Below are 25,752 nucleotides of genomic sequence, written 5' to 3'. Positions count from 1 at the left end.
CCCCGAGCTGACTCTCCGAATTACTTTGAAGGGTCCTTCCCACCGTGCTTCTAATTTCCCCACATCACCCACTGGCTTTACTTTTTTCATGACTAGGTCTCCCACATGGAAATCTCGTGGTCGGACATGCTTGTTATAGGATTTCATTACCCGGTTGCGATAAGCTTCCATTCGAATGGCTGCCCTGTCTCTTTTTTTTCTTCAACCAAGTCAAGCTCAATGGCCCGGATCTGATCATTGTTGCTCGGATAAGATTCTATCCGAGTAGAAGACTACCCAATCTCCACAGGTAGGATTGCTTCTGAACCATTGACTAGGCTGTATGGAGTTTCCCGAGTAGATGTTCGAGGTGTAGTTCGAAATGCCCACAATACGCTCGGTAATTCTTCCACCCAATCTTTACCTTTCCCATGAAGTTGGGCCTTTAACGCTTGTACAATGATTTTGTTGGTTACTTCAGTCTGGCCATTAGCTTGGGGGTAGGCCACTGAGGTGAAGGATTGAATGATCTTCATTTCTTGACACCACGATGTGATTTTATTTCCTTGGAATTGCCTCCCATTGTCTGAAATCAATTTTCTTGGTATGCCATATCTGCAAACAATATTATCCCAGAGAAATTTCACGACCTCTTCTTCAGTAATTTTGGCTAATGGCTCGGCCTCTACCCACTTAGAGAAATAATCCACATCCACAAAGGAATTTTCTCTGTGCCCGGGCTATGGGGAAGGGTCCCATGATATCCAACCCCCATTGATCAAAAGGACACGATGCTGAGATAGGTTGCATATCAGCAGCTGGGCGATGATGAAAGTGTTGGCAACCCTTGCATTTTTGAACAAGTCGGGCAGCATCTTGATTCATTTGGGGCCACCAAAATCTGGCCAATATAGCTTTCCGAGACAGGGCAGTCCCACCGAGGTGTTCACCACAACACCCCTCGTGTATTTCTCGGAGGACATACTCTACCTCATTCTCTGATAAGCATTTGAGCAAAGGGCCCTGATGATCGCCTGTATAAAATATCATTTAAAAAGACGAACCTGAGTGCTTGTTTTTTTATTTTCCAAGCTTGAGCTTTATCTTCTGGAATCTTATCATGGACGATATATTCTACCTGAGGGGTCTCCACGAGCTTCTCTGAATCGGGGGTACTTCTTCGTCAACAGAAAGCACCAACCGGGTGAAACATAGGGCTTCCCGGGTGCTTATATCCGACATGGAGGCAGCCAATTTAGCTAAGGTGTCAGCTTCTTCATTTTCTTCTCGGGGGATCTGTTCAGTGCTCCAGTCGGTAAAAGGGGCAGCCCGGGCTGTGATGAGTCCCAAATATTTGAGCATTTTTTCATTCTTGGCCTCATATCTTCCTTTGATTTGTTGGGTGACCAATTGAGAGTAAGAATAAATAATGACCCGAGAAGCACCAACTTCTCGGGTAGCCTGCAACCCTGCCCGAACGGCTTCATACTCTGCTTCATTATTGGTGACTCTGGAATCGATCCTTAGAGCCAGCTTAATCTTCTCTATTGATGGGGTAGTCAGAACCACCACAACTCCACATCCTGATAAATTCGATGCATCATCAACAAAAACTCTCCATACCTCTTCTTCTCTCGGTTGAATCATCACTATTAAGAAGTCTGTTAATGCTTGGGCTTTAATAGCAACCCGAGGTTTGTATTCAATGTCATATTCCCCGAGATCTATAGTCCACTTAACCATTCTTCCCGAGACTTCAGCGTGTGTCATGATCCTCCCGAGTGGAGAATTGGTGAGGACCACTATTGGGTGTGAGAGGAAATAAGGTCTCAACTTCCGGGCAGTCATCACCAGAGCCAGGGCTATTTTTCCACTTCACTGTATTTCAATTCTGCTCCTCGAAGGGCATGACTGACATAATATACTAGCTTCTGGTCGGCCTCTTCTTCCTTGACAAGCCCAGAACTAACAGCGTACTCAGTAGCAGATATATAGATCCATAATTTTTCCCCGGCCTCTGGTTTTACCAAGACAGGCAGCTCGGCCAAATGCTTCTTCAAGTCTTGAAAAGCTTGCTCACATTTTTCATCCCAGCCGAATTTTTGCCCTTTTCTTAGAATTTGGAAAAATGGATCACTTCGATGAGCAGATCGGGAAATGAAGTGTGACAGAGCTGCAATCCTCCCGGTTAATTTTTGAACATCCCGGACAGATTGAGGGGAAGGCATGTCCATTATTGCTTTAATTTTTTCGGGTTGACTTCGATTCCCCTATCAGTCACAAAGAACCCCAAAAATTTCCGACTTCTTACCCCAAATACACAATTAGCCGGGTTGAGCTTTATTCCATATTGTTTCAAGGTGGTGAAGGTCTCAACCAAATCATTAATGAAGTAAGAGACTTCCTGGGTCTTGATCAGAATATCTTCCACATACACCTCAATCTTCCGGCCTATCTGCTTTTGGAAAACATGTTTCATCAAGCGTTGGTACGTGACCCCCGCATTCTTCAATCCGAAGGGCATAACAACGTAGCAGAAGGTGCCCTCGAAAGTGAAAAAACTGGCTTTATCTTGATCTAAGTAGACCATCTTTATCTTCCACGATGCCTTAGTCGGTGCCTTCTTCTACTTCTATGACTCTTGAATAGAAACTTTCACTAACTTTATCTTCAACAAATTACCGATGGTGGTAGTATTCATCTTCAGAAATTATGCAACGGTCGCAACATTGAACCATTTCTTGAGATGCAGCGGTTCCGTAATGCCAAATGTCATCTTCAGTAGTTCAAGGAGATAGCGAATCTGTAGAGAAAACTCTTCAGATTGACCCTTTTCCCTTGGTTATTTCGCAAAGTCCCAAACAAGATAACATACCAGTTGACACTGATCTTTGATGCAATCACCGCCATATATTGGAACTTCTTCTGAGTAATCTTTTCATAGGCCCTGGCTTTGGCTAATAGGGACTTGGCAACAGTAGTGGCCAAATAACGGAATACCACCTTCAGATCATGCTTCTATGCAAGAATAGAGAAGGCTTGCAGTCGGAGAAAACCTAGCACTCCAAATATCGGTGTTCCCACCTAGAAGATCTGAAACTTTCGCCAAAAAATTTGTGGGCAGTTACAAGGCATCTCCTAAGAACTATTGGGAGATGATGTAGTTCGAAACACTAATGGTGTATATGATGCTTCCATGCTATATCTTTATAGAAACGAAGAACTCTTTATCCATAGAAAGATTTAGAACAGAGCCGCAAATGAGGAACTTCTTCAGACAGAAAGTCTTGAGCAACTCCAACACATACTAAATATGTTCGTTCCTCAGGGAAAGGATACCTTCAAAGTTGATTGGGAGACAAGTATTTAGAATCTCCATCTTCGATATTTTAAAAATTTCTAAGAACGAGTAAAGCACGAAGAGTTTTGAGAGAAGATAATTGGATTTTAATCACGTGGTTAATGCATATAAAGACTGTTGGTAATATTTTTAAAATCAAGATAAATATGGGTCGTTTTACCCTTAAATCAATATTTAAATATAATAATGAAGATATTACATGTCAGCGGTTAGAAAAAGTCATAGCTTCCAAAAGCCATTCAACTATTTTGATTGAAAACTAATGTATCGACTGGACAATTTTTTTATCAATATTGACACAATTGTACTTAATTATAATTCAATGAAATTTCAAGGAGAATTACCGCTAAACATATGCACTAAGATAAATATACCAAACCATGAATATTTTTGAAGTAAGAAAAATTAGCATCCGGTAGCGGTTTGGTAAGAATATATTTTTCTTGTTGATTGGTTGAAATATATTCCAGTCGAATCTCCTTCTTCATGAAATGATCCCTTATGAATTGATATATTATGTCAATATGATTTGTTCAAGAATACATAACATGATTGTATGTTATGGCAATGACACTTATGTTGTCACAGAAAATGAGAGCTTCACCTACTGGATCCTATAGTCTCTTAATTGTTGTTGAATTAATAGGATTTGTGCACAACAAGTTTTGGCTGTGAAATATTATGCTTCAGCGGTTTAAGTGGATATTGATGTTTGTTTCTTGCTAAACCAAGAGATCAATATATCTCCAAGAAATTGACATGATCCAATGGTGTTTTTCCTGTCAATCTTGCAACCTGTGCAATCTGAATCAGAAAATAAAATAAGGTTAAAGCTTGAGTATTTTGGATAAAAAAAAAACACATTGATTATATCTTTAAGATATTTAAGGATACGCTAAGCTGCAATAATGAGATTTCATGGAAGCAGCATGTAATTTCGCACAAAGAAAAACTGCGAATACAATATCTGGTCGAATAGCGGTCAGATATAACGGTGATCCTATGAGACTGCAATACATTGTTACCTTGACTGGAATTCCCCTTTCATCTTTATCTAATTTGATTGATGCACTCGCGGGGTTGAAGCAACCGAGCAGTTTCATATTCCAAAATTCTTGATGAGCTCTTTGGTGTAATTGAATTGCTTTATGAAAATGCTTTTTCAAGCTATTTGACCTGCAATCCAAAGAAATATGTAAGCTCGCCCATCATGCTCACCTAAAATTTCTCATGCATAAGCTTAGAAAATTTCTCGCATAATTTGGGGTCAGTAGAACCAAATATATTGTCATTAACATAATTTTGAACTAATAAGTTATGATCTCCTTTGGTAAATTTGAGAAAGGTCTTATCGACTGTTCCAATAATAAAATCATGAACAAGTAAAAATTCAAGGATAGCATCATACCAAGCTCTAGTTTCCTACTTTAGTCCGTATAAAACTTTATCTAACTTAAAAAATATAATTAGGTTAAGAATATTGATAAAACAAATGGTTGTTCAACATAAACTTCCTCTTGTAGAAGACCGTTCAGGAATGCTGACTTTATATCTATTTAATAGACTTTGAAGTCCCTAAAAGCAGCATATACAAAGAAGATTCAGATGGACTCAAGTCTTTAAACCGGTGCAAATGACTCATCAAATTCAACACCTTCGTCTTGTTTGTACCCTTGGGCTACAAGATGGGCCTTGTTCCTTACAACCATTACATTCTCACCTAGTTTGTTCCCGAAAACCCTTCTAGTCCCATTGACATTTTACCTGTCCGGTCAGGAAACTAGATGCCAAACTTTATTGCGCTCAAACTTGTTGAGTTCCTATTTCATGGCTTCTCTCCAGCTAGCATATTCTAATACTTCCAATCTTCAACTTGAGATGGTTGAGTTCCTTTCGCTGCAAGTAGTTAGATTCACTCGACTTATTTATTCGCCTTCACTTCCTCAAATGATTGATACAAAATCTTGTGCTCTTTATCCATATGATGAAGTGCAGTGATAAGGTTTTATTGTGTAAATTCAATAAATCTGAAATCAAACACCTCGTCATTTTATTCATCTAGTTCTAATCTGCCATCAGGCACTTGACCGGCATATCATCACTTTCACTTGAGCTGATGTCTGATCGAGAGGATTAAATCTTTGAGTGTACCGACTTACTCTTGTTCTTCTTATCAACAAGTACCTTCTGAACTTTCTTCTTCTTGAAGGACTTTTTCTCATCCTTTGATCGTCTCCTCTCGAATGGTTTCTTCTCATCTTTCTTGGGGTTGTTACAATCTGTAATAAAGTGACCTCTCTTGCCAAAGTTAAAATAGGCTTCGTAATCCTCTGTCTAGTCCTTTTTATAATACAGTTTAGTAAATTTATATTGATTATTGTGCATAAATTTACTAAACTTCTTAAGGAATAAGAAATGACCTCATTGCCTAGTTTCTTAACATATTTATTTCTTGAATTCTCTTCGATCGAAGGAGCAGAAACAGTCGCAACTAGAGCTTTTTTCAGTTGAGATGTATATGACTCTTCTTCACATCGAATCCTAAGTTCGAAATCTTAGGCTTTTAAGTCAACGAACATGTCATGCAACTCTAGTTTGCTTAAATCCTTGGATTCTCTCATAGCCACTTTCTTTACATTATGCTCTCTAGACAATGCTCTAATTACCTTTAAAACAAATTCATGGTTATAGTATTCTTACCTAGAGATGTAAATTCAAAAATGATATTGCTAAACCGTTAATCAAACTCATTGAGAGTTTCTCCAAACTTCATCTTGGCATTGTAGAACTTCTGGATAGCCACATCTAGTATGTTATCTTTTGTCTGATCGTTGTCCTCACAGAGTTGAGTCGGCCTCTCCAGATCTCATTATCTATAGAAAAAGTTTTAAATTTTACTATTTATATTTTTATTTAAAGTTTTATAAAGTATATCTTTGCCACCTTCTCTAGGTTCGCATTCTTTTTGTCCTCGGTGGTCCACTCGGACCGATACTCCTCCATCATCTGCAGAGCATCCTCAGATACTACTATGTCTATGTTTGCTTCAAGATCTTCAATGGATCATCAATGATGGCATACCACATGTCATTGTCCTGTACAAATCAATGTTCTTGCATACAAATTTGTCGATCGTCATAATCTTCTTTATAGAATATTGGAATCTTTTTGAAAGATGCCATTTGAGTATCTGTATATCATAGGTCCAAAAAAACCTGCTCTAATACCACTTGTTAGATTCGAGGACGTGTTTAGAGGGAGGGGTGGATAAATACTTTAAAATTTTCTTTAAAACACTTTAAAATAATGTGATCGGTCCTGACAAGGTTAACTATACAAAACATGATTTTTTGAAGTTTAAAGAAACGGTCGGACGACAAATAGTGAAGAAAAGTTCTAATGTTTCTTATGAGGATTATATACTCAAATATGGTAAATCAAAAAAATAAGTAAGTATAGCAAAAGGAAATAACACAATGATTTATAGATGTTAGAAGACTCAAACTCTTATATCACCCATTCTTTTACTTAGGAATGATTTTATTAGAAGACTTTGGTTTTACAACACTTCGTAACAATCCTTCTTCAACCTTAGGCCTTATCATCTGCCTAAGTCGAACCTCCTACTTCAATTTTGACAACCGGTTGAGATACACAATCAAACAATCAATAAACCCTAATGTCACAATATAATGGATCCTCATATTCAAACTGTCGTTCAACTCTCCGAATGTTCTAGATAGAAACAGTTGAGTAGTTTGGACAGGAATCCTTGATGATATTATAAATGTTTTTTGAAACGAGGTATGTTGAGCAGTAGTTGATGAGAGTGAAAAGTGCTCGGAAATCTCTTAGAAATTTTAATCTTATATGTTTATTGTCAGCGTGTAAAATCTCATTGTTGAAGCACATTAATTTTTCTTGACATTCTCTATTTACAGTACTTTTTGTATCTTCACGTTCAATATTCGAACGGAGCTCAATAAATGAGCATTAATGCAATAATACTATTGTCACCGTCTTGTCCTGATTTATCGTACACTTTAATTCATGAACAATTTGACATTTATCAAATGTGAGAGGACAACTAACATCAAAAAGTAACTAGCTCTGCGTTATATTATTTTAGGGGAACAATATGATCTTTAGATATCTTGTTTGTCGTTTATGATTAGTCTACCAATTTTTCTGATAAAATAGGTGAGATCTTTGTAAGACGTGTGGCTTGTATCTGAAAATATCTTACTAAATCATTTATAAGTGTACTTCGATAAGGTGAACGGCGGAGTAGTCCTTATGACACAGATTTGTATGCTTGAGCGGTTGAGTAGATTATGCACGTTGCTGATGATAAAGTGGTTGAATAGCTTTGCATCTTAAAACCGGTGGAATGATTTTTTCTGAATCTGTAGTTGTCGGTCGAGTATCTGTTATACATTGCAAAGAAAACTTGATCTAATATAATAAGTTATTTTTTGTTATCATCAAAACTGAAGAATCTAACACTAATTGAAAATGTAAATACACAGATATGTTTTTGGATGTTAGGAAACTTGAATAAATACTATGTTATCCTTTTCGGCTCAAGAATGATTTTACTGAAGGGCTTTGATAATTACAAAAATTGTAACTACTTACTTCTGTAGAACTTGCCACTGTCCAATTGAAATTCTTAGTAAACTCACAAACTTAAGCAAAATGACCAGTAACACTCTTACTGCCAATTACATATATTTTTCGAGAAAATACTAGCACAAAATGATCTTTAAAGGATCAGATAGAATAAAAACAGGTGTAATCAAAAAATTTCTCGATCAGTTAGGCTTATACGAACTTTATAATATTTGATGATTCAAAAAATTGTGGAGTTCTTTAAAGTCTATCCACCTTATTTATTTTTAGGCTTCGATTCCAAAAGTCGGTGTTTTGTATCGGATAGTCGTTTTCAAATACAGAAATTATTGTGTCATGTTATCGTCTTTTCTTAAAAAAAACGTACACTCCTGGTAGTACGCAAGGACTCTGGTTGGACGCATGAACTCTTGCATTTTAACGGACTGGTAAAGTTGTTATGAAGATCTTATCCGATATCATCTCGGTTAAGCTCTTCCGAAAATGTTCTGGAAATCTTCAAGGAATGCCCTCCGAGCTGTCTGACTGATTATGTAATGCAGATTAATCAATAATCTTTTGTCAATGCCCTTTTATCAGTTAAATTTCATCGGTTGTGCTTTGACGACGCTTGGGCTCATAATATCAGTTTTGCTTTCGGGAAACCATTTACGTATGAATGATCAGTTTTCCTCATTAATTCAGTTTTACTCAGATCTGTATATTTCTTTTAAATCAGTTGCCTTATTAATTTAAAAACCTAATTAATCCAACAAATTTCATTTATAAAATATAGTGTGTATATAACATAAATTGGAATGCAAGGGCTCCTGATAATTCAAAATCACAGATGTCACTAAATATTGTTGCGATTATATGCATTGTTTTTTTATTGATAATATTTATATTTTTTTTAAAAAAAATATATGCTGTTGGTCACCTCACTCGACATTCCACATTTCTTTTTATCATACTATTTTTATGCTATCATTTCAATTTCAAAAGTCCATAATTTCCATTTTAATTTTTTTTTAAAAAAACTATTGTAATCTGTTTTTAGAAACTACACATATCCTATATGTCACGATTCACTAGTTGAATAATAATTAATACTAGTGTCATTTGACAAACGATACATGCATATATATTAAATTTTCAATTTTTTTTCGTAAATTTTTGTGTGAAAATTTAATATATTATAGCAAAACTAAAAATTTAAAAAAAAAATTATATTGTTTTTTTTTCCACCTACACCATTTATTGAGTCATACCCCACCTTCTTTCCACTTTCAATAATAGAGAGCACATCTTTTCAAAAAATAAAAAATTTAAAAAAAAATAATAGAGTGCACATATTTTTCAAATTCAATAATTGTCCTCATGTTTAAAACACTTCTTAGATCTTTATACTAATTTTCCATTTAATCCTAATTCTACGGCAATCGATTTTTCACACCACATCAACTTTTTTCCTTTTGATCGATGAGGAGTTTAAGTCTCAAATTAAATAGAAAATAAAATTTCATACAAAATAAATTATACTTGATTGGTTAGTAACATAGCTCTCTATCAATCGCATGAATTTTGTGGTTAATTAAAGTTTTTTATGTTAAAATAAATTAATTCATGATTTTAGTTAAATAATTTGTATTTTATTTACTTTTCATCTTAATGTTAATATGATGTCGCAAATGATGACATCACATCGTATATTAACGACGTATCTAATGTCAATTAAACATTCCCGTGAAAAAATATTAAAAGTCTTTTTTACTATATATGAACTTCAATTTTTTTAAAATAAATAGTTTATTGGAAGAATTTGCTAACTGTGTTTAAATATTTTTTTTAAAAAAATTAGCTCATAATAATTTTAATCTAATCCTCGCACATCCGACTAACATACACGATTATAAATAAGCATATATGCTGAATGCGTTTCCGAACCAAACACAAATATGGCTTCAATTCCCCTACCATGCGCCGCCACCTCCACCAACACCAATCCCTCCGCCACCTACCGCCCTCTCTTTCTTAAACAATCCCATTTCATCGCCTCCGCAAGGTGCAGCCGACGCCTGCCAGTTTCTTGCACTAACAATGGCCATAACCAAAAGCACTCCTCCGAAGACACGGAGACTTCCCAAGGGAAAGTCGACAGGAGGAACATGCTTCTCGGTTTGAGTGGTCTTTACAGTGCCGCCAACCTGATTTCGGCTTCAGACAGCTCTGGGAGTCCCATACAAGCACCGGAGCTCGACAAATGCGGTGTTGCTACGAATTTGAACACCGGCAAACAGCTTGATACAAACTGTTGTCCCCCGGTTGTACAAAGTATCATCGATTATAAGATCCCTCCAGTCTTGAAAATGAAGACGAGGCCTGCCGCACATAAAGTCTCGTCTGAATACATATTCAAGTACAATTTAGCCATTGATCGGATGAAACGTCTTCCGAAAGAAGACCCGCGTAGCTTCATGCAGCAAGCTAACATCCACTGCGCTTACTGCAATGGCGCCTACGATCAACCCGGGCAGGGAACTCTGGATCTTCAAGTTCATAATTCTTGGCTTTTCTTCCCTTTCCATAGATGGTACCTGTATTTCTACGAGAGAATCTTGGGGAAACTGATTAATGACCCCACTTTCGCGTTGCCATTTTGGAACTGGGATAACCCGAAAGGGATGGCCATTCCGGCCATGTTCAACGATCCAAAAGCAGCTCTCTACGACGAAAAGCGCAACCAAGCAAACCTCCCACCGGCTGTGGTGGATCTTGGCATGACCGGAAACAAAGATCCTCTTCAAGTTGTGTCTAATAACCTAACCATTATGTATTCTGAGATGATTCGAGGCAACTCGAGCGCGACCGATTTCATGGGACAGCCTTATCGCCAAGGAACCCCTGTCAACCCCGGGCCTGGAGCTTCTGAGCGGGGCTCCCACACAGCCGTGCACGCCTGGGTGGGAGACCCTAGAGAGCCCAGTGGGGAGGACTTGGGCAACTTCTACTCGGCGGGCAGAGATCCGTTGTTTTACGTCCACCATGGAAATGTCGATCGAATGTGGACTTTATGGCAGTATTATCTGTCCAGTATCAATGTGCCGGACAAGAAAATAACAGACCCTGATTTTCTCAATGCCCAATTTTTATTCTACGACGAAAATTCTCAGCTCGTGAGGGTGACGGTAAAGGACTGTTTGAGCAACATAGATATGGGATACGACTACGAAAGAATCGACCTTCCCTGGCTAGACTACAGGCCCCCACCTCAAACTGCCACTGCTAAGGTCACCAGAGCTGGCACAGCAGCCGCAAAAGCAGATACAGTCTTCCCTCTCAAACTGGACAAAATTGTCCGAGTCCTAATTCCGAAAACAAAGAAAGGAAAGGCCGATGAGGTTCTGGTGATAGAAAACATAACTGTGGACACTACCAAGTTCTTGAAATTCGACGTGTTTATTAACGACGAGGACGACAATGTTCAGGAACTAGACAAGGCCGCATATGCTGGAACATATGCTCAGATTCCACACAAGACAAAGAACCAAACGGCAACAACTTCGATTCGATTGAAGCTGACGGATCTGTACGATGATATGGATGTGGCGGATGATGAAGACGTGTTGGTCACATTGGTGCCGAGGCATCAGGGAGAAGGTGTGACCATTGGTGGTATCAAGATTATTGAGAATCCAACACCAGCAGTAGCACCAGCAGCAGCACCAGCAGCGGCCCCTGCGGCTTCAAGTTAAATTATCCGTCGATTTCTCGAAAGTTTACGGATTGCATGTTTGCCGATGATTGTAATAAAGATTGTAAGGGGTCTGTGGTGTTTTGTTTGCTGTTTTTCCGATGATTCTGCATTGCTTTCCTTCCACTCACTTGGTCTTGCACATCAAGTTCTTGATCATTTCGAATAAAATTTCCCTTATTTGCTTCAAAGTTTCGAGACCCCAAAAGCATTTTGTGATCATTAATTCATATTATCTCCTTGCCTGCTAGTTATTTTGAAGCATCATTTCGTTGAAATTATTGTGAGTCATGGAAGATGATATAATCAATAGTTTTATTCATTAACACCATCCCACATAAGGCAGATCGTAAATTAATTTTAAAGTTTATCGTGCAAATAATTCTATTAGAATCAAAACAGCAACAGCAGCGATTGGACATAGACGATAGGTGCATAAACTGTTGACTGTCTGGAAATATTCTCTATTGAAGAGAACTTGCATCAGAGTTCTATCGCAGGAGTCCAGTACGTAAATAAGACAAAGTAAACCACGATTTTGCTCAAACTATCGTTAACACCTGATTTTTTTGTAGTATACTCCACCTGTTAATTTTACCGGCAACAAACAAAATAAGGCAATGTAATGACACCATGGTACGGTATCATATAGCCATATAGGAGTGTTCAATCGGGATGGTTCGATTCTTTTTTCAAAAGGTTCAATTTTTTGAATTAAAGCCTATAAAACGCCTAATCCAATATCGGACTGTTGTACTTCGATTAGATTTGATTATTCATAACATTATTCCGTTTTACGACTTGGGGTTTTTTTTTTGTCCAAGACAAATTGAATCATATATGAGTCTGGTTGTTTTAAAATACTAGTCAATGTTGAATTACTTCTAAAGAAAAATTCTGTAGAAGAATCAAAATTATTTTAGAATTTAGATGTAGGTAAAATATAATATAAATTCTTTTTTTATAGAGTGAGTCTCATTTGAGACCGTCTCACGGATCATAATCTGTGAGACGGGTCAACCCTACTCATATTCACAATAAAAAATAATACTCTTAGCATAAAAAGTAATACTTTTTCTTGGGTGACCCCAATAAGAGATCCGTCTCACAAATATGACCCGTGAGACCGTCTCACACAAGTTTTTGTCTTTTTTATATATATTTTTTTGAAAGGGTGACGTCAAGTTTGTTATTGGCAGTGAAAACAGCAGAAAAATAAAGATAAAAAACAGAAGGTAAAAATAGGGCCGAAAAAAAATACCGAATTTTCGATATACAGATGTTACCGTACCGAAAAATATCGAATTTATCGAAATTTTCGGTACGGTATGGTACCGATACCGAAATTTTTGGTATGGTAAGTGTATGCAATTTGAAATTTTCGTTATATACCGAAATACCTAAATAATATATGTAACATCTACTAATTTTAAAAGCGCGGAAATATTTTTTTTAAATAAAAGCTCGCATTTTAGAAATAACATTTAAAATGTCTTAAGTATTTGACAATATAAATAGTGCGTAAACATAAACGAGTAAAAATTGTGAAAATCATCAGCGTATCAAAACTAGCATATAAAAATGTTCATATAATCTCAAATCTCATAAAAACAAAATGCGGAAAACATATGGTCCTCGGGTCGTGTCACTCCACCAGGTCTGTCTACTCAGTGTTCAGCACCTCCAGTCCTCTCAATAACAAGCTCACCTGCATCACACACGCCTAGTGAGTCTAAAGACTCAACACACCTGTACCGTTAATAACAAGTACATATACATAGCACACAACAGTGAAAATATCATATTCAACATATCTTTCATGAACTTAAAAGCATAACGTAAACGTGTCGTATAAATCATGTCGTGTCAACTCATGTCTGAAAGGGGATCGGTTACGGTGACCGGAAGCGCAACGGAAGCACAAAAATTTCGATTTTAGCATATAAATTTCGGCCACCTTGATTTTGTGTAGGAAATACAATAAAACACCAAAATGACATTCATAGTGTGTTTAGAAATAATTACCTATCAACCTCTTAAGGTTGATGATGGCTCCAACTTAGTTGATATACAACTAAGCTCTTGATGGCAAGACAATCTACAAGCTTCACCTTGTTCTTGAATCTTTCCTTCAAAATTAGGCCCACCACTAGCAAACTAGAACCCCTTTTATTTTGCACTAGAAAAATAAAAGGATTTTTCAAGGAGAAGTATTTTTCTTTCTCAACACTTGAAGAGAAAAATTGAGAGAAAACTTGAGAGAATGGTGTATAGAGAATTCGGCCATCTTGCATGAATGAGGGGGAAGGGAGACTTGTCTTGGACTTGCAAAAAGTAGAGACAAAAGTAGCATGTCATGCCTTGATAGTTGCAAAAGTTGTCTCCAACCCTTCACCTCCCATGCATGCATATTATATGGTTTATTATCAAAATAAAAACCATGGACTAAATTTAATTATCTCAAACATATTTGAGACTAATTAAACATTACTTGAATTTACCCAAGTCCCACTAATCAAATAATTAATTTAAGTTGAGCTCTACAAGACTCAATATGATTTAATTAATTCAACACTTGAATTAATTTAATTATTTGGACTCTACTAGGTCCACTAGTGTTTAATTAATTCAACGCTTGAATTAATTTAATTTAGTCCATAATAATATTTATGAAAATCACATTTTTCAAATACATTATTCACTTGGCCAAATTTTAATTTAGGAACACTTCCATAAATTAAAATTTACGTTTCTCTCATAGAAGTCATACTTCTATTTTTCCATACACTTATAAACTCATTTATAAGTCGTTCAACACATTGAACTAATTTTACTTCTCAACGGGATCTAGAAAGCCAGCACTTGTGTGGCCCTCAATGGTTCATTGATACAACTAGCCGTGGGTTCACATCTCCATGTGATTCGGACTAAACATGTCCTTATTTGAGCATACCCCAATTGCTCCATTCTTACTTATCAACTCCTTGATAACAAGAACGTCAGAACTCAAGTCTGATAGCACCCAACGAATCATGTTAAACGCCTAGCAACATCGCTTACATGATTCCCTAGGTATCAAATGATAGTGCCTGCAAGAACCATTCAATTATGGTTAGCGTACAGTACGGTCCCTTCAACTCATATATCACGACCGATTCGACAACCATTGGTTTATCGAGAGTTGTCAATGAATCGATACTATGTATCATGCCGTAGTTGCATCGATGGTGTAATCTATGAAACTCCTTTCATAATTACCACCATACTCTGATCAGAGATTTCACACTACATATACATGAAAACACATAGGATATCCATACCCGAAGGTAAGCGGTGAATCCCCGACTACAATGCATCGACTCCTATATGTTTCGACAGAACACCCAACCTTGCCACCTGATGACCCCTTGAGAGTCGGTAAACAAGCCGAAGTGTAATTCTAGCACATAGAGTCTCAATGTTGTCCCGGGTCATAAGGACTAATGGTGTACAACCATAAACTAGGACTATTCCACTCGATAAGTGAGAACCACTTGGAAAGTCCTTTTATGGAGGGTTGTTCAGTGCACTCTACAAGGAGCACCTATCTGCATGTTCGGACATCACAATGTCCCCTACCAATGAAACATGGTACTCACATCGCAGATACTAGTCTCTAACTCGAGCGGCCTATATCCTTCTTAGTGGCGGCTGAATCGACTAGGAACTGTTTAGAATATACAGTATTCCAAATATGAGTTTCATGATACTCATCATATGAGCATCTCATATTCTTTCTACTATTTGTATATTCAAGGACTTTATCTATGCAACTAGCATGGGTATACAGATAAAGATGCGCCAATATAATAAATTCAAATATTATTAAAATAAAGATCGTTTTTACATAGAGTTTCATCGTGAACACTCGGCCAACACTTGGCTCGACGGGCACCTACTCTAACAATCTCCCACTTGCACTAGAGCCAACTACCCATATACTTCAGACCCATTGATTCGCGATGCTTCTCGAATGATGGTCCTGGTAAAGGCTTAGTTAGTGGATCAGCAACATTATCTGCGGAGTCGACTTTGTCAATCATGACATCTCCTCTTTCCACGATCTCTCTGAGGATGTGGTACTTTCTCAATACGTGTTTGGACTTCTGATGAGACCTCGGCTCCTTTGCTTGAGCAATGGCTCCCGTGTTGTCACAAAACACCGGGACAGGAGCAACTCCATTAGGAATGACGCCCAACTCTTGGACGAAATTCCTTATCCAAACTGCCTCCTTTGCTGCAGCTGATGCAGCAATGTATTCTGCCTCAGTGGTGGAATCCGCTGTACTGTCTTGCTTGGAACTCTTCCAAGAGACAGCAGCACCATTTAGCATGAATATGAATCCAGAGGTTGACTTTGAGTCATCAATATCGCTTTGGAAGCTAGAGTCGGTATAGCCTTCTAATTTTAGTTCTCCACCCCCATAGACCAAGAACAATTTATTGGTCCTCCTCAAGTACTTGAGTATGTCTTTCACAGCTTTCCAATGTGAAAGACCAGGGTTCGATTGATATCTACTCACTACACTTAGTGCGAAGGCCACGTCAGGAGGTGTAGATAGCATCCCATACATGATGCTACCAATTGCAGATGCATATGGAATGCGTGTCATCGCCGCTATCTCTTCATCAGTCTTGGGAGACATGGACTTGGATAGGGACACGCCATGACACATTGGTAGATGTCCTCTCTTGGACTCATCCATCCAGAACCGCTTCAGGATGGTATCAATGTATGTGGACTGGGTGAGACCAAGCAATCTTTTTGATCTATCTCTATAGATCTGTATTCCCAATACAAAAGATGCTTCACCCAAGTCTTGCATCGAGAACTTGCTTGCTAACCATATCTTAGTTGATTGCAACATTCCTACATCATTCCCAATGAGTAGAATGTCATCAACATACAGCACCAGGAATGTCACAGCACTCCCACTGACCTTCTTATACACACAGGGTTCCTCAGGATTCTTAGTAAAATCAAACTCTTTGATTGTACTATCGAATCTAAGGTTCCAACTCCTAGATGCCTGTTTTAGACCATAAATAGATCTCTGAAGTTTGCATACCATATGCTCACTTCCGACAGATGTAAACCCTTCGGGTTGAGACATGTAAATTTCTTCCTTAATATCCCCATTAAGAAATGCTGTCTTAACATCCATCTGTCATATCTCATAGTCATACCATGCAGCTATGGCTAGCAAAATCCTTATGGACTTGAACATTGCGACTGGAGAAAAGGTTTCTTCAAAGTCAACTCCTTGTCTTTGAGTATATCCTTTTGCTACCAATCGCGCTTTGAAGGTCAATACCTTCCCATCCGCCCCAAGTTTCCTCTTGTAAATCCATTTGCACCCTATGGGAACAATTCCCTCAGGTGGATCCACGAGATTCCACACTTGGTTCGAATGCATGGAATTCATCTCAGATTCCATTGCTTCAAGCCACTTGGATGAATCGGCATCAGATAATGCTTCCTTGAAGGTCCTTGGATCACATCCTAGGTTAGGCTCATCATGGTCCTCTTCAAAAAGTAGACCATACCTCATATATGGTCTCGAGACTCTCTCGGATCTTCTAGGAGCTTGTATCTCCTCTCTTGGCTCTTCGTATGTGGGTTCTATAATTGTGGGTGTCTCTCGAACTTCTTCGAGTTCTATCATCTCCCCTTTTCTATCCAATAGAAATTCCTTTTCCAAAAAGGTTGCATTCCTAGAAACAAACACTTTTGTTTCTTGGGGATGATAGAAGTAGTATCCAACCGAATTCTTTGGATATCCCACAAAGTAACATAAAATGGATCGACTATCCAATTTATCTCCCACTACCTGCTTCACATAAGCAGGGCACCCCCATATTCTAAGATAAGAATAATTGGGTGGCTTACCTATCCATATCTCATATGGAGTCTTGTCAACTGCTTTTGAATGGACATTGTTCAACAACAGTGCCGCAGTCTCAAGCGCATATCCCCAAAATGATGGCGGCAACTCCGTGAACCCCATCATAGACCGAACCATGTCCATCAAAGTCTGGTTACGACGCTCCGAAACACCATTCAACTGCGGTGTAGCAGGCGGAGTCCACTGCGAGAGAATCTCATTCTCCCTAAGATACTCTTGGAATTCGGCACTCAAGTACTCACCACCTCGATCCGATCGAAGTGTCTTGATGCTTCGTCCCAATTGCTTCTCTACTTCACTTCTGAATTCTTTGAACCTTTCAAAGGCTTCAGACTTGTATTTCATCAAATACACATACCCATACCTCGAAAAGTCATCGGTAAAGGTGATGAAGTAGGCATGTCCATGCTTAGTAGTGATGCTAAGCGGACCGCACACATCGGTATGGATCAAATCCAATAACCATTTGGCTCGCTCCACATGGCCCTTAAAGGGAATCTTGGTCATCTTTCCTTTTAGACAGGATTCACAAGTCGTGAGAGCATTAATATCGGACATATCAAACACGCCCACTCCCACTAGCTTGTTCATCCTTCTTAGGGAAATATGTCCTAATCGAGCATGCCATAATTGTGCCGAATTTAAAGTATCTTGTTTGCGCTTATTTGTTGTTGTTATTGCTTGGACATTGTTAAGTGGAATATCTTTCAATTTTAAGGTGTAGAGATTGTTTTCTAGTTCTCCGGTACCAACTAAACATTCATTCTTGTAAATATTGCAAACACCTTTGCCAAATAAACAAGAAAATCCATCATTGTCCAACATAGAAATGGAAATAATGTTTTTCACCAAATCTGGTACAAACAAAACATCTCTCAAAACAAACTTAAAATCATTGTTCAGATGCAAGTAAACATCTCCTACAGCCTTGGCAGCAACCCTTGCCCCATTGCCCATCCTTAAGAAGGTCTCACCTTCCCGGAGCCTCCTACTTCTTCCCATCACCTGCAAATCATTACAGAGATGTGAGCCACAGCCGGTATCCAATACCCAAGAAGTAGAGTTAATTGAAATGTTTACTTCAATATAGAACATACCCTTTCCAGAACCCTTCTGGGCAAGATATTCCTTGCAATTACGCCTCCAATGTCCAGGCTTCTTGCAGTGATGACAAATATCAACAGTCTTGTTAGCTTTATCTGGTGTAGTTACCACAACGGGACTCGGAGCTTGCCTCTTCAAGGGCACGTTCTTCTTGGGACGTTGGAAAGAACGCTTCTTCCTCTTCCCACGTGGATCGGTCTTCGTACCAGATGAAGAACCCACATAAAGAACCGACTTCTCTTTCTTGATGGTAGACTCAAAAGTTACAAGCATGTTCACCAACTCTTCAAGGGTCGGTTCCATCTTGTTCATATTGAAATTCACCACAAAAGGATCAAACGAGCTAGGCAGCGATAACAGCAACACGTCGGTGGTCAACTCCGAAGGCAACATCAAATCCATGCCAACAAGCTTGTCCACGAGTCCAATCAACTTTAGGCCATGCTCATGGACCGAGGCCCCATCTCGCATGCGCAAAGTGATTAGCTCCTTGACGGTAGCATGCCTAAAAGGCCGAGTCTGCTCACCAAAGAGCTCCTTGAGGTGCAAATGAATGTCAGCAGCACTCTTTGCACCCTCAAAACGCCTCTGCAGCTCATCATTCATAGAAGCCTGCATATAACACTTGGCCTTCAAGTCATGGTCGCACCAATCCTTGTAGGTCTGCAATTCCTCAGGAGTGCAGTCAGTCGAAGCCTTATCAGGGGGCGACTCATTTAGTGTATATGCAATCTTTTCCGAGTTCAAGACAATTTTCAGATTTCTTAGCCAAGTGAGGTAGTTAGGTCCGGTTAACACATGTTTTTCGAGTATGGCAGAAAGCGGATTGCGAATTGAAGACATTGTCAAATAGTACTGAAAAGTAAACAGATAAATGTTAATGACTATTTTAAAATATTTAGTAAGATATAAAGTATGGACTTTAACTTTATAAATGTTTACTCCCACTGTTTTGACATCTTTCACTACCCTCTAGTGAAAACGGAAAACTCCTTTCCTCAGTAGGTACGTAAGGTCCAATTAGCGAATTATGATCCCGAATAATATCAGCCAATCACAATTCCTAAAAGGTAGTTTCCAATTGCATCACAATGCAACCCTCTACGTAATCTTTTGTCTCACGTTTGATTAAGACCCAATAATATGACGTCGTTCATCTTTACGTGTCAAGCCTAACCCATCGATATTGAACCTTAATGGACGGTCGCCATGAGTTCCCCCAATAATATGAGCCGAAATCATGGGAGTTCCACGTAGTTCACATCACCATGTCAATGGATGTCACAGCTTTCCGGCACCCAAAGCTCCCCCAATAATATGAGCCGAGCCCCGAGTACGGGTAGCGTTCATCATGCACCCATTGTCGATGGAAGACAAGGAAATTATAAACAAATTTATAATTCCTCTTTTCGTGCTTGATATTAATTTTGAATCTTATTCAAAATGAGGGTTTTTAATTTTGAAAGGTCTCATCATTAATTTTATTTTAAAAGCTCGCCATGTTTGATCGTATGTTTGCTGGATTCATGCAACTTTGTTATTATCATAATAATAACGCACATACTCATTATTTATAACATATCATGCATATATTATAAATAGTAAACAAAACAAGGATGATCAATCGCCCCAATACTAACGGACCGTGTGAGCTAAACACGGGCCTAGGTCCAATCCTAGGGAAATGCATGGGATGCAAATGCAACTATTACATTAGCTTCCAATATTTACATGTCTTCGATCTTCATAATCATCATGGCCACCATCTTCCAATCTTGATCATCCACTATACTAATATTTACAAATAAATATCCATGGCAAATAGGGATACATCTCATGGGGTGGGAACGGGCCATAAACCAAGCCCACTTTATGAATTGATAATTATTACAATCATTCAACACAAAATATCCTAGCATACACCTAGCAAATTGGGCTTGGGCTTTTGATCATCCTTCATGCATAATATCACATATCATACACCATCAATTAATTATCACAATAATTAATTGATCCAATATTATATATCTTGATCCAATCACTAACCGCCACGATTATAAACTAAATTAACAAAGTATACAAACACCTTTGTCTACTTTCAAATTAATTTATATATAACCGAATTTCTTGTAAATCACCATTTACTATAAATATTTAAATTCCAACTTAAAATATTTATTTCATGAGAAAATATTTGCAACTTTGTTATTTTAAACTTAAGGGCCCTGAAAATTATTTTTCACCAAAAATGTTTTGGCCCATTTAAAATTCACAAATATGTTAGCCATCTAATGGCCCAACAACTCAAGGCCCATGACACTTTGATAATCCAAAACACTTTTGGAAAACCCTAGTCGTCATCGCCGTCGCCGGAGCTCTGTCGCCGGATTCCGGCCACAAAATTTTTTTTTTTTTTTTATTAAATCATAGGGGTTTCGGGCAGCCCCTAGGGCTGCCCTTGCTGCCCGTTTCGGGCAGCCCCTCGGGCAGCCCGAGGTGCCCGAAATGGGCAGCAACTTGCTGCCCAAAAATGAAAAATTTTCTGCCTTGTTTTTGTTGCAAAAATATTTCTCAAGCGGTTAGAAATCAATCTCAATATAATATCTTGTATTTGCTACACAAAATCGTAACCATAGCTCGGATACCACTTGAAAGGAGATCGGTTACGGTGACCGGAAGCGCAACGGAAGCACAAAAATTTCGATTTTAGCATATAAATTTCGGCCACCTTGATTTTGTGTAGGAAATACAATAAAACACCAAAATGACATTCATAGTGTGTTTAGAAATAGTTACCTATCAACCTCTTAAGGTTGATGATGGCTCCAACTTAGTTGATATACAACTAAGCTCTTGATGGCAAGACAATCTACAAGCTTCACCTTGTTCTTGAATCTTTCCTTCAAAATTAGGCCCACCACTAGCAAACTAGAACCCCTTTTATTTTGCACTAGAAAAATAAAAGGATTTTTCAAGGAGAAGTATTTTTCTTCCTCAACACTTGAAAAGAAAAATTGAGAGAAAACTTGAGAGAATGGTGTATAGAGAATTCGGCCATCTTGCATGAATGAGGGGGAAGGGAGACTTGTCTTGGACTTGCAAAAAGTAGAGACAAAAGTAGCATGTCATGCCTTGATAGTTGCAAAAGTTGTCTCCAACCCTTCACCTCCCATGCATGCATATTATATGGTTTATTATCAAAATAAAAACCATGGACTAAATTTAATTATCTCAAACATATTTGAGACTAATTAAACATTACTTGAATTTACCCAAGTCCCACTAATCAAATAATTAATTTAAGTTGAGCTCTACAAGACTCAATATGATTTAATTAATTCAACACTTGAATTAATTTAATTATTTGGACTCTACTAGGTCCACTAGTGTTTAATTAATTCAACGCTTGAATTAATTTAATTTAGTCCATAATAATATTTATGAAAATCACATTTTTCAAATACATTATTCACTTGGCCAAATTTTAATTTAGGAACACTTCCATAAATTAAAATTTACGTTTCTTTCATAGAAGTCATACTTCTATTTTTCCATACACTTATAAACTCATTTATAAGTCGTTCAACACATTGAACTAATTTTACTTCTCAACGGGATCTAGAAAGCCAGCACTTGTGTGGCCCTCAATGGTTCATTGATACAACTAGCCGTGGGTTCACATCTCCATGTGATTCGGACTAAACATGTCCTTGTTTGAGCATACCCCAATTGCTCCATTCTTACTTATCAACTCCTTGATAACAAGAACGTCAGAACTCAAGTCTGATAGCACCCAACGAATCATGTTAAACGCCTAGCAACATCGCTTACATGATTCCCTAGGTATCAAATGATAGTGCCTGCAAGAACCATTCAATTATGGTTAGCGTACAGTACGGTCCCTTCAACTCATATATCCCGACCGATTCGACAACCATTGGTTTATCGAGAGTTGTCAATGAATCGATACTATGTATCATGCCGTAGTTGCATCGATGGTGTAATCTATGAAACTCCTTTCATAATTACCACCATACTCTGATCAGAGATTTCACACTACATATACATGAAAACACATAGGATATCCATACCCGAAGATAAGCGGTGAATCCCCGACTACAATGCATCGACTCCTATATGTTTCGACAGAACACCCAACCTTGCCACCTGATGACCCCTTGAGAGTCGGTAAACAAGCCGAAGTGTAATTCTAGCACATAGAGTCTCAATGTTGTCCCGGGTCATAAGGACTAATGGTATACAACCATAAACTAGGACTATTCCACTCGATAAGTGAGAACCACTTGGAAAGTCCTTTTATGGAGGGTTGTTCAGTGCACTCTACAAGGAGCACCTATCTGCATGTTCGGACATCACAATGTCCCCTACCAATGAAACATGGTACTCACATCGCAGATACTAGTCTCTAACTCGAGCGGCCTATATCCTTCTTAGTGGCGGCTGAATCGACTAGGAACCGTTTAGAATATACAGTATTCCAAATATGAGTTTCATGATACTCATCATATGAGCATCTCATATTCTTTCTATTATTTGTATATTCAAGGACTTTATCTATGCAACTAGCATGGGTATACAGATAAAGATGCGCCAATATAATAAATTCAAATATTATTAAAATAAAGATCGTTTTTACATAGAGTTTCATCGTGAACACTCGGCCAACACTTGGCTCGACGGGCACCTACTCTAACAATGTCATCTCATATCATCATATACGTGTCAAAACAGCTCATCGTGTCATAAACTTAAACATTTTCTTTTACTTGAATTCAGTTCATTAGTTGTGACTTTCGTATCAGCTCTATCGTATCAGCTCTATCGATGGATCCATCTATAAAAACCGTGATACCCGGCGGCGGGGGACATCAGCGACAGCATTACCCGCCCACTGAGCCCGGGCCTCAGCTCATCATATCTCATGTCAATGGAAATACGATCGTCGGGCTCCCTCTGGGGCCTTCTCCCGTAAACGGGCTCCCTCTGGGCCTTTTCCCTCACTATATCTCCAATCATATCATCGTATACATATACATCGTCAGTCACAACCAATTCACATCATTCAAAAATATCATCATTTTCATCACTTAATAAAATATGCATACGCGTAACTTTCTTTTAAACCAAGCATGCACCGTATTTATCATAATTGCGTAAAAATCGTAACCATGATGCATGAACATTTAAAATATCATGAATTTGTGCTCAGGGCGCTGTCAGGACAAAAATCTCACCTCGGGTGCAAAATGACCATTTTGTCCCTAGAAACCCAAAAATTATCGTTTCAACCCTGGACCTCTAAAATTGACTCGAAACTTACCAAACTACCAAAAATGTCCCAAAACATTTTAAAAAGTATTCCTAAACGTGAACTAGAGGCAAAATCACAGTTTATCTAATTCGTTTTAAAACTCGGATCGAGATTCCGGTTTTTAATCCGAATAAATCCAAAATTTACCCAACTCTTATACAAATTTTACCATATCTTAAAAACACCAAATAGTACCTAAAACAATATCATTAGGCCCCTAAACCCACGGTGGAAATTCTCAAAACTTGGTAAACTCTCGGTCCTCTCATGCTTCACCACCTCATGCACACTAATCTCCCAAAAACTCACAACCATTCGGTCCCCTAAAATTTAACCACGTGTCCCACCTTAACACTCACCATTAGGACCCTAATGACACTTCTAAACCAAGCCAAACCAATGCTAACAGCTGCTGCACAAATCATGGCAGAAACCGATCATCCTATCCCCTTTTTCCCTCGGTCATGCTCTACCTCCCATGGCCGAGCTTCTCCCTCAAATAACCACCCATGGCTCCCTTCTAACACCTTACCAGACTTCACTAGGACTGAGACATACGTTGGTTCAAGCCCATGCACAGCCGCACTCTCTATACATTGATCAACCCATTACCAAACCGATAAACGAGAACCGAGACCACCCTTACAAGAGGCTGTGATGATCTCGATTTCAGCCTATCCCTCCACTCTCCTTGATCATAACAGCCTTAGAACACACCTACAGCAGACCCCTTGCACAAATTGAAAGAAAACGTGAGTGACAAACCAAAGGAATACAAGAATTATTTGAGAAATCGTAAACCATGTGAACTCCCGCTTGGACAAAAGATTTACAGACAAATATACATATTACCGCAAGTATATAACGTGTATGATGCATAAAAGAATGGTACAATGCGTGCCTGATGATGCTAGATAAACAAAACGAGATGATAGAACCGTGAGCAGTTTTTCTTGCAAGCTTTAGGGACAAAAACGAGGCCTTCAGCTGGAGTTCTCTGAAACCGAGAGGAATGAGTTGAGTGGAGGAGGTGGGCGGCTATTGAAACGTAAATAGGTTTAGTGGGGAGTTAAGGGGGTAATTAGGTATAAATTATAAAGTTTAGGATTAATTAAATGATTGAATAATAGATAATGGACCTAAATTTGATAATAAAAAGTCAATTAAGCCTAATACGCTTAAAAGTAGGTCCATTAAATCTAATCATACTCCCGAAAAATATTTCGTGTTGGAAAGCTTTTGAAAATATTAGCCGAACTGTGACGTCCCGAAATTTGAGATTCACATGAACCACGTGCGTGCAAGTTATTAAATTCCTTATGTATTTTATTAAATGGTTTTCATGCATGCTTAATTCATTGATTTGGGTTTTAATTCACGATTTAAGAATTTGCATTATTTTAATATTTATGTTTAATTGGTGCACGTTAAAATACTTTTCGAGTTTCATGTTTCAGGCGATTATTCGAGGCGGGATCGAGGAAAAGACCGGTGACGATTTTTAGCAATTTAAAGTGTGGTATTTTATTTTAAGTCAAGAGTGGGGCATTTTAAATAATTTATTAAGTTTTTAGTATTTTAAAAGCCTTATTTATGTATTTAGGAATTGTAGAGTTTGAAACTTTTAAAATTAGCATTTTTGTGTGTATTATTTGAATTAAGGAGT

The 25,752-nt window shown here is 38.2% G+C and overlaps 2 protein-coding genes across 2 annotated transcripts; one reads left to right on the top strand and one right to left on the bottom strand.

Moving 5' to 3' along the window:
• Nucleotides 1-272: 272 nt before the first annotated feature.
• Nucleotides 273-1,827, bottom strand: LOC140830074 (uncharacterized). Its single transcript, XM_073193355.1, has 2 exons — nucleotides 1,118-1,827; nucleotides 273-594 (listed from the first exon to the last, which is right to left on the bottom strand). The coding sequence occupies exons 1-2, from the start codon at nucleotides 1,825-1,827 to the stop codon at nucleotides 273-275; spliced, it is 1,032 nt and encodes a 343-aa protein (XP_073049456.1).
• An 8,058-nt stretch (nucleotides 1,828-9,885) lies between these two features.
• Nucleotides 9,886-11,935, top strand: LOC140830864 (polyphenol oxidase I, chloroplastic-like). The gene has a single exon (XM_073194396.1). It carries the CDS (start codon nucleotides 9,910-9,912, stop codon nucleotides 11,704-11,706), a length of 1,797 nt encoding a protein of 598 aa, XP_073050497.1. The 5' UTR covers nucleotides 9,886-9,909; the 3' UTR covers nucleotides 11,707-11,935.
• The last annotated feature ends 13,817 nt before the right edge of the window (nucleotides 11,936-25,752 follow it).

Source organism: Primulina eburnea, chromosome 4 (assembly GCF_022965805.1).
Source record: "Primulina eburnea isolate SZY01 chromosome 4, ASM2296580v1, whole genome shotgun sequence".
NCBI classification, from domain to species: Eukaryota; Viridiplantae; Streptophyta; class Magnoliopsida; order Lamiales; family Gesneriaceae; genus Primulina; species Primulina eburnea.
The sequence above is the reverse complement of the archived record's forward strand: the minus strand, read 5'-3'. Positions and strand labels throughout refer to the sequence as shown.

Coding starts and splice junctions, on each gene's coding strand:
- LOC140830074 (XM_073193355.1), bottom strand. CDS start 1,827: ATGACTGCCCGGAAGTTGAGACCTTATTTCCTCTCACACCCAATAGTG. Junction 595..1,117: donor AGCTCGTGGAGACCCCTCAG/GTAGAATATATC, acceptor TATTGTTTGCAG/ATATGGCATACCAAGAAAAT.
- LOC140830864 (XM_073194396.1), top strand. CDS start 9,910: ATGGCTTCAATTCCCCTACCATGCGCCGCCACCTCCACCAACACCAAT.